At 36.7% G+C, this 9,755-nt stretch overlaps 1 protein-coding gene across 1 annotated transcript in view; it reads right to left on the reverse strand.

Moving 5' to 3' along the window:
• ZCCHC11 (zinc finger, CCHC domain containing 11) overlaps window positions 1-9,755 on the reverse strand; it is a 37,856-nt gene that overhangs the window by 8,493 nt on the left and 19,608 nt on the right. The window contains exons 15-24 of the mRNA XM_010143859.1: window positions 8,652-8,755; window positions 8,218-8,275; window positions 8,020-8,123; window positions 7,269-7,358; window positions 5,353-5,466; window positions 4,197-4,274; window positions 3,636-3,813; window positions 3,216-3,263; window positions 3,036-3,118; window positions 998-1,113 (exon numbers count right to left, since the gene is read on the reverse strand). Coding sequence (XP_010142161.1) covers window positions 998-1,113; window positions 3,036-3,118; window positions 3,216-3,263; window positions 3,636-3,813; window positions 4,197-4,274; window positions 5,353-5,466; window positions 7,269-7,358; window positions 8,020-8,123; window positions 8,218-8,275; window positions 8,652-8,755 — 973 coding nt within the window. The remainder of the gene's footprint in view (window positions 1-997; window positions 1,114-3,035; window positions 3,119-3,215; window positions 3,264-3,635; window positions 3,814-4,196; window positions 4,275-5,352; window positions 5,467-7,268; window positions 7,359-8,019; window positions 8,124-8,217; window positions 8,276-8,651; window positions 8,756-9,755) is intronic.

The following is a 9,755-nucleotide window of genomic DNA, read 5'->3' on the forward strand; positions in this document are numbered from 1 at the left end:
GGGAAAGAGGTGATGCAATTCAGTGTGCTAGTGCTTTTAAGAAGTGTGTTAAAGGAATGGCTGAAAGAAACAGCCAACCTGTGACCTTAGTGTTCCAGTTCAGATTCAAGCATCTTGAACTGTGCTGACTGAACAGAAGGCTGTGAATAAGGACTTTGCAGCAGAAAGAGACCAAGAATCTTTTGAAGAATTATGGAGGACACAACTGAACATAAGGAGTAAGTGAAAAAGCCCAGGCTTTAATCTGCATTCTAAGGGCTTCATCAGGTTTTAGAAGGAGTCGGACAACCTAGTGATGGGGTCATTAAAAATCCACAGATGTAAAAATGAGGAGTCACATTCTCTGTGAATTCCTGTTTAACTCTCTTTGAAGACATTGACCTGCACTACAGACTCTCTTTGCAAGAGTAAAAAACTAAAACTAGTAAGTGCAATTAACATACAAGTGCATGATCACTAAGTGACTGGCACTAGTATGATGTTACAGAAATGCACCTTAGCTATGTACGTTTTAACTACTTCTGGCTTTTAATAAATGCACTTTTACCTGCCTGGCAGAGGTTATCAGGTCTAAGAACAACTCAAATTCAACACTGTTTTCCGAACATGATCACTACAGGAAATCCATTTTAATACATTACAAACTGCAGTCAGGCAATATGATCTCCATCTGAATGTTTACACTATAAAAACATAATTTAGTGATCTGCATTTTAAAGTAAGCTGTAATGACAAATAGATCACGTAGCAAAAGTCTTAATATATTATAGACTGTTTATTTTACTCTGTGTGCTTGCATAAACACTCTAAGATTTAAAGAGATGACCAGAAATAGCCTTAGGAAAATCAAAAATAGGATGGGAAGTTGAGGATCAGATATGAAACTCTGATTTTCTCTGCAATTCCGCATATTTTTCATTTCCATTAAAATTTCAAATATCCAAATCTCTCCTGATTTAATTGCAAAGATTTTACATCAGCTTTGCACATTACTTACCTCCTCCTCTTTGGGCAGTCTTTCATGTAGTGACCAATTTTTCCACAGACACGACAACATCTGTCATTGGGTGCCAACTCCCCATCCGTCAGCACTTTTGAGTCAAAAAAGTATTCCTATCAAAACACATCAGACAGATACTATATATAAACCATTCACTTACAAGACTGAGAAACGAAAGCAAAATGGACTGCTTTCATCTCCTATTCTTCCTTACATTCACTGCCTCTTAGATCACATCTAAACTTTTTCTTCCTTTAGATCGTGGGAGCTTTTTCAGAGATGAGGAGAGCACTTTGGGCTAAAAGAGTTATCAGGGCTAGGGGCTGCATTTGCAGAACAGCTTAGCCAGGCTCCAGCCCACTGCCTACCTTCTGCTTCCCCAAAGGCTCTTCAGAGAGCAATTTTTTGCGTATGATCTATTTTGGTATCTGAGTCACTGCTTGTACACTTTCCAAAGCAGCCTAGGTCCCTTCCGAAAGGACATGATTATATTCCCCTAGACAGAGCAAACCTCAGGTGGGAAACAGATGGAGCATCTGCACACTGACCCGTATCACTGCTTTCCCCTGGAATTTGCTCAGGACAGCTGCAGGTCTGATGTGTGTCAGCACAAAGGCCACAGTTTACAGCCTCTGAGCAGCATAAACATTGTGAAAGCACTGTCTTGACTGAAAGACTGAAATAAAGGCACAAATAGAAATGTCCTAACCCTCGCTCGGGAACCAAGTCCTACTGTCGACAGGCAATTTACTGAATCTTTTTTCTACATTTTCCTCTCTGTATCACTAAGCTACAATACAGGGCATTGGCTTAGGAAGGAGATCAAGAACTCCTCCTTTGTTGAGCGCTTTGGAGAAGTAAAATGCTATGTAATACTACCTGCATTACTTCCTCCACGAAAGAGACAGCTCATTTGCATTCATTTGCATGCTAAGGCTGCTTTCTGTCTTGCTTTTTATCCTTATGTAAAAATGTTCAGTGAAAATCTGAGATGAGGTAGAACAACACAAACAACAACATATACAAACATACAGTATATGCTTCCTAAAAGCATTACAGCATTGCCGTTGAACATATATGCAAACAATTAAAAAACCTCAACATAGTTAGCAATAATATTTATTACATACGTTCACATGTCAGTTACAGACAACAGCATCCACACTGTAACTCATTATTATTTGTATCACAGTAGTACTCAAAAGCCCCCCAAAAAACAGTCCCTATTTATGACGCACAGCACAAAACAGAACACAGTCACTGCATCAAAGAATATTTAATACAAACTCAAAGTAAGCAAATGGAACAGAGAAGATAGCGAAAGGGAAATAAATACTTTCAAAAGATTTTCAAAACCCCTTAGAAACACGAACCCTGTTGAAAGCCATTGGGAGAACAGTCCTCTGACCTGTCTCAGAAAACACCTTTCCCAGTAGATGTTAAAAATACTAATTCCAGCTGATTTTAGTTCTCCATTATGCATCGACAACTGGACCCTCGAGCACAGAGGAGTACTTTCTCTAATATGATGTTGCATGAACATTCCTAACCCTGACTCACTCACTATGGATATTTTGAAGGCCAACTGATTAAAAAAAGAAGTTACTCATCATCCTTTTGCTTTCTTAAGCAGCAATCCTCAGTTTTCCCACCAGCTAGAAAAATAAGCAGAATGTAACACCTCGAGTCTGTTTTCATTAGCTACATGAATAGCTAGTAAAGTTCCTAAAGCTGTTCATGGGGTTTATAGCCAATTTTGCAGTTTTCTGCAATACTTAATGTCATACAATAAAAATTTTTCATGAAACAAAAAACAAAATAAGATTACCTTCCCCAAACGTGTCAAAAATACCCATCAACCATCCACTGCTGTCAACTGTACATTGCAGGAGCCCAATACTAAGCTGTACGTTTTATGCAGATGACATGTAATTCAATATATTATGCACAGCAAATTGATAAATACATACAAGCGACACACCAATTCAGTGGATGAAGAAGAGCAAAAAACATACTAAGCACCATGAAAACTTACAGCTTCTCTTCCAACAGCTGGGTAGAATGGGGTACCAAATAATTTTCTCCCATTGATAAATGCCTTCATTATGAAATTGGTCACTATGGGAGAAAGACAAAGTTATTGGAAAACATCAGAAGAGACACAACACTTTAGAAATTAGTGAAAATTAATCATAAGTAGAAATTAATAGCTTACTTTTCCTAGAGACTCCAGCACCGAGATTATGATTCAAGTCAAAAGGATCTGTGTGAAGAAGGGAAAAAAAAGAAAAAAATCAGAGTTGGAAAAAACATGCTGCAACAATTTTAATTTTTTTTAACACAGATAATTTAATTTTAAACGCACTCACGGAGTGGATGATATAGGAAAGCAATGCTGAGTGTTCTGAAAATATGTGACTAGCCATAATAAAGCAAGTGCAATTTACTGATGTATATGAAAAGTTAGGAGTCTAATCTCATTTGTAAGCTGTAGGACTTGCAAACAATACTTTTTTTAAACATTGATGGCAGTTTCCTCACATAAAGATCCTGTGCAACAAGGAGAACAGATCCTGAAGCAACAGTGCTCATCACACCCTCATTAATGGAAAAAAAAAAAGCAGCAGACCAGTACCTTCAATGGCAATACATTTGGATGTCCACTGTTTCTCAAACGTCGTTAACAGCTTCTTCTGCCGGATGCTGATCACATATTCCTTGAAGTCAAATTCTTCAGTGTAGAATCGCAGCAACCCTAGCCAGAGTTCTCCAAGTGATTCAGTGTTCTTTCCAAGAGAAGGCAGACGCTTCTTCTGCATGCAATTGAAGATCAATTTATTCAGCTACAGTTACTGAAGTCATTGTCCTCTTCCTGAACTACCTCTCTAATTACAAGTTTGTCTACATGAACAGTTCCTCAGTTGAAGTAAGGTTAAATCACTACAGTTAACACTACCTCAATCCCAGAATGTTTATTAAGAGTAAAAATTATTCTTCCTGATTTATGTTATTTAGAAATTATTTAATGTAAAACAAGAAAAAGCAGACACTTATTGCAGCAAAACAGGTCTCATTGGAAAGTTACAGTAATAATGGAAGTTTAACTACTCATATATATTACATTGTAAGAAATGTATTACTTTCCCATAGAAAAAAGCTTTAAGTTTTAGTGACTCTTTTGGAATTAAAATATTACCAATTCTTCCATGTCATCAAAGAAAAAGGCATTCCATCCATCCACCATTCTTTGTGGAATCTGTTTTCCATCAAAAATCTGCCAAAATAGAGAGGGACAGTTACCACTCTAATTTGAAGTCACCATAAAAGACTTGCAGTTTTGCTGGTAAGAAATAATACAAACATACTTATCTTTTAATTTTAACGATTATTTCTTACATAGGCAGAGCTTGCCATGGGTAAGAAATTTGGAAGTATTTTTACATTATTGCTACACCTCTCAAATTATTTGGATTTTTACTTGTTCTTTGCAACTAAGAAAACACGACTGAATTACCTCATCAAGATTCCAATATTCTCTTGCCCACAAAATCTCTAAGGAGACTTTATATGACTCCTATTACATTTTGACTTTAGCAAAGTCAAGGGGAAATTCCACTGTTATTTAAATGCACTCTCAGGGTAGCAATAAAATAACAAGCCCCGACCACTACTAAGTATCGTAAGAAAGTCTGAGTCTCAACTTCAACACTTAAGCCAATTTTCCTCTCGCATGCAGTTAACAAAGAGTCAGAAAGGGATTATTTTCAGAAGTGGTTGGAAGAGGTAGATAGCTGATTAATTATATTCTCCCCACCCATGCAACACAGGTACAGAATGTTATTTTCTTAATAAAGTTTCCTGGCATATATAAAATAGAGTCTTCCAAGTTGTACCAAAGCATTACTTATCTTTTTTTTTTTCCCCTTATCAAATCATAAAATAAACTTTTTCTTACAGGTAAGGTGTTGAGCAATAAATACAGCTTCTGACAATAGCTGATGGAAGAGCTGGATTCACATCTCAAGAGCATCTGTCACAGTCTCATAATCACGATTCCCTTCTCTCCACACCACCTGCTGTTTTTCCTATCCTGCTCAGCATGTAAACACCATCATAAGACCAAAATCCCAAAATAAATGTAACAGCAGAACTTAAGTTCAAGGGATCCCCAATTTTGTTTCAATTTTCTTGGTAAATTTCAGCCACTAAAACCAAGTGGGAGTTACGAAGCTGCTAATGCAGAAGGGCCCCGTATTTCATTCATCTTCCTGATCCTAAAAGTCCAAACTTCTCATATCTGGCTTGCAGAAACAGTACATCTATTTTCATAGCCTCTTTTTCTAAAAACCTACCTCCTGAAGAACTGGAATAACTGGTGGATTTCTCTGCTGTAGAAAGTACAAAACCATAAGAATATAGGCATACGAAGACAGACTACCACGGGATGCATCACCAATATCGCAGCGCTGAAAAAATACATTTTAAACAAAATACTGAATTTAGATTTTATTATTCAAGACTAACGACTATGTCAGAGAGCAAACAGAAATCCCACCAGTAACAGAAAAAACATCCATTTCATAACTAAAAATTATTTTATGAAGCCTGAAAAATAAATGTCCCTGGGATCAAGTGCCATCTGGCAAATCCACAGCATAATCTGACTAACAAAATAACAGAAAAGGTTCTCATAGCCAAAATATTTTTCTTAGTTTATAATTGCCAAATTGGAAAAAACAAACAAATCAAAACCCCAAAACCAGACACCCCAACAAACCTCCGCATGTGTAAATTTTAATTTTCCTAAACTCACATTCCTAGAGCTGTTTCTATGATTCCTTATTGTTTTGGTTTCCCCTCTTCTTTTTAGAAAGTACTTAATAGGCAAGCATTTCCACATCGTACTGGCAACTTAGGCAGCACCTGGCATTTTGCTAGCGTACATACACATACCCAGCTAAACCATGGTCCAGTCTGCACAACACAGCGTAAAACAAACATCAATGAATCGCCTTACTGTGCTTGAAAATCATTACAGTATAACCTTTGTACAGCACCTGCTTCTAAGCTACCCTTTGCTTCAAGCATGTGCCATAACAAACCACACATTTTTAACCACCTAGGTTTGGAAAAAACCCAAATTACTTTCACATTAGCAGCAGCAGTGACAGCTGTTCCTGGTTTTTCTGCCAATGCAAACAGTAGAGGAATCATTTTGCTTAAAGTATTTGAATAGCTATGAAGTTGCTTCCATACATATACATTCAAGAGTGCATGTCCCATAACGTGGAAGCTTGGTCTTTCCAGTAAGATTTATAAAATGTATACAACAGTATGCAATGCTACAAAAAGTAAGATTGATTATTATCAACACGAGGCATTTTTAATCTGGACACAGAAGAGACATGGCAATACTCTGCATTATTGCAACCACATGCACAAAAAAATCATTATCTGTCTTGGTGACAATGTAATGAAGATATATATTCCCATTCTGGAATAAAGTTATTTTATTCATCTTGATGCATTTTATTACATTAAGATTTGGTACAACAATACACTCTCTCTAAGCTGTGTTTTATTTGCCATCTTTCACTAAGCATTCCTTGGCTGTGTTTGGGGAGCGTATTTAATAGTGCGGCTATAATAAAAAGACACATCGCGTTTCAATTATCAAAGGCTATAGAGTGTAACACTTTGTTAGAATACTCTAAGAAAAAAAGATGCAGGAGATCTGGTATTTGATACTTCCCAAACTCTTAAAATCAAGTGTATGCCATTGGCACAGGAAGTAGAGATTTCATCAACCTGTACGTACTCCTGACTTTTACAGTAAGTAAAACAAGGCACATAGGCCAGAAGAAAGCTGCAGTAATTTCTGGGCTGGTCCTAGATACGCAACCTTGGGAAACCCATGCACAGTCATGTGCCCCTACGTCTTACAGTTACCTTTTTTCACAGTTCTGTTTGGTTTTTAAGGTTGGGGGGTTTTTTTGCATTGTAGCTGGTTGAAATTGAAAAAAAACAAGTTTTCCTTTCATCAGCTTCCTCTTAGACAGAAATCTTTCAACAGGTAGCTGGAGATACCAGGACTAAAGAACTTGATTCTGACATACACATTCAGACAGAGCACAGCCAGCTTAAGAAAGGGCACTTCATATTAATAGCGTTCTACAGTCTCCATTCCAGATGGTATTAGTAAAAGCTAGAATCAGTGGCTGTAACAGAAATACTGTATTATTATCTTTATATATTATTTTAATATTACCTTTGCAAAAACTTTCATTGTATAGCCCAGATACTGCACTCTAGGATCAATAGCTGCATATGTAGCCAGCATTCTTGTGTTATGCTGCGCCTGGGAAAAGGGAAAAAAAAATAAAAACCAAACAGGTGTTCCAATGTAATTTATGGTTAATTATATTACAGTGGGTAGTTCAAGCACAGGAGATGCATAACACAATTGAAGAGCAAAAAAATCACAACAATATTCTGTAAAATTCATGCAATATTTTCTGCACAAACATGACTGAAAGGAGTAATCAGGACAGTATTAATGCAGTAACAACAGTAAGAACCATGGAAAACATGAGCAAAGAAGTAAGTTCGTAAAGATGACTCACAATAGAGCAAATTCCACAAATTGCTGCTCTTCACAGGGGAATGGGAGCACATTACGTAAGAAATCGTGCAATTTCACTGTGCTAGATGTAAGCTGGGATGAGATGTACTATTGATGGCAGAAAGGTCATGGTGAAAGTGGCACTAAGTGCTTTTCAGAAGCATTCACCAAAATGCTTTTTGTGCCATGACGCTGCTCTGCCATTGGGCTATACAGCTGCTTGGGTTGGGCTGAGGGTGTGGGCCACTGGAGTTTAATAATGTAGAAAAAAAATCCAAACACACAAAAACATTTTAATTGTGGTTTCAAACTTATTCCCTCAAATGATTATTTGAGTGAATTAAATGAATTTAAAAGCTTTCTTTGAATACAAACCCAAACATGAACCGATGCTTACCAGTGTATTGTATAAACTGATATCTCCTTCTAAGCCACTTCGTCTGTGTTCAAATTTTACTATAGGCACTTTGGCTGTTGTTATAGGCAAGATGTTTCTCAAACCTGGGGAAGCAACACTTTAGTACATAAAACATTTCCATTAACTTTATATATAGTAAATGTAAATACAAAACAAGTAACACCTTAAAACACCTACCTGGATGCTTCTTAAGAACTTTTGCCAAACCTTCTATTATTTCTTTACAGTTTAATTTCTAGGAAAAACAAATATCACAGCTTCAGATGTTAAACCATGGATCCTATCTCAGAAAGCACATTTACTAGCAAACATGTATTTCATAGAGGAAAAGTCTATGTGCAAAAGGACAAGGTAATAAGCCAGCACATGAATTCAAGCGAACTGGTGACTTGTATTCTCTCTGTGGACATCTACAGTACACAAAATGTGTGTCTATAGGGCATTAAAGGTAAAATAGGCTATATCTTGCTTCAGTATGCAGACTGCAGCAAGTCAATGTTCTACCAGCAAAATCCTGTCTTTTCTGTGTAGAGAAATCTTAACTAAATTAAAAAATCGTAATGAATTATTGAATTTAAAGTAGTACATTTTATCTGTTTCAAAAGTCTTACCTCTGCATTCTCATGGCCTTCCAACGTCATGCAGATATCTAGATCACTGTCCCGAAACCCAAATCCATTCTTTGAAGAGCCAAACAAGCAAAGTCTGGCTTTGTCTGATCAAAAGAGTAGACAAAAAAAAGATAAATTCTTCTACAGTTGAATGCTAAGTACTTACTATGGAGTATTGCTTAACTAAGTTACGTAGATGCTCATAAAAAACGATCTTTACAGAGTTCACTTTACTGTGTCACTTCTAAGACTTCACCTTTGACAAAGGAGGAAGCACAATACTTCAAAAATTCTTTATAGAAAGTAAGGCAGGATAAAGCCCACATAATTTTTATGAATGAGGCATGTCACAGAGTTACTATAACCATTAAATGGTTTCTCTAAATGTGGTACAACGTTTTGTGGTATGCAGCTGCAGTTTCCTGTTTAAAATAAATCAGCATAATGTGCAAACTCAGTCACCAGCTTTACCCAACAGATAAGACACAGTTAACTCTTAAGGTAGCCCAAGCAATATTTCTGGCTCCGCTCAATATTTTATCTAGGCTGCATATTTTTACTCTGACTAGGTAAATTTGGTCAATCAGTAAGTCTATAATGACAACACACTGTTCAAGAAGATACAAGCAATAAGATTAATATAGTTTATAGAACATTCTTTCCTAATTGTTTCATTTAGTTGTTTGTTTGGGTTTTTTTTGAAAATGTATTTTTTAAATGTATTAGAATGCATTTTCATTTGCAAAGAAAAGCAAAATTATTTAGCTGAGAGGAAAGCAATTTCCTTCTAACTGAAAAGAATACATTTATCTGTTCAACTGAAATCAGTGCTAGGAAAACACCTATTCACAGGTTTTCCCTAACTTTTAACAGAATCAGAAATCTTAAGTCTGTCAAGGTTCTGTTACAGATCTCAGTCCTCAGCTGCTTCCAGGAAGCAGAGGGCAGCGCCGCTGCAATTCAGAGTTCTTTGATCACAGGCCAGCTACAGCAGAACTGATGGCCTTCTGTGCAAAGCAGTGGACTGGGATTCTGGAGACCTGGGTTTGGTACCTGGCTCTAGCACTGTTTTACACCAGCTAAAAAAAAAAAAAAAAAAAAAAA

This window comes from Buceros rhinoceros, unplaced genomic scaffold (assembly GCF_000710305.1).
Source record: "Buceros rhinoceros silvestris isolate BGI_N320 unplaced genomic scaffold, ASM71030v1 scaffold32519, whole genome shotgun sequence".
Lineage (NCBI taxonomy): Eukaryota > Metazoa > Chordata > Aves > Bucerotiformes > Bucerotidae > Buceros > Buceros rhinoceros.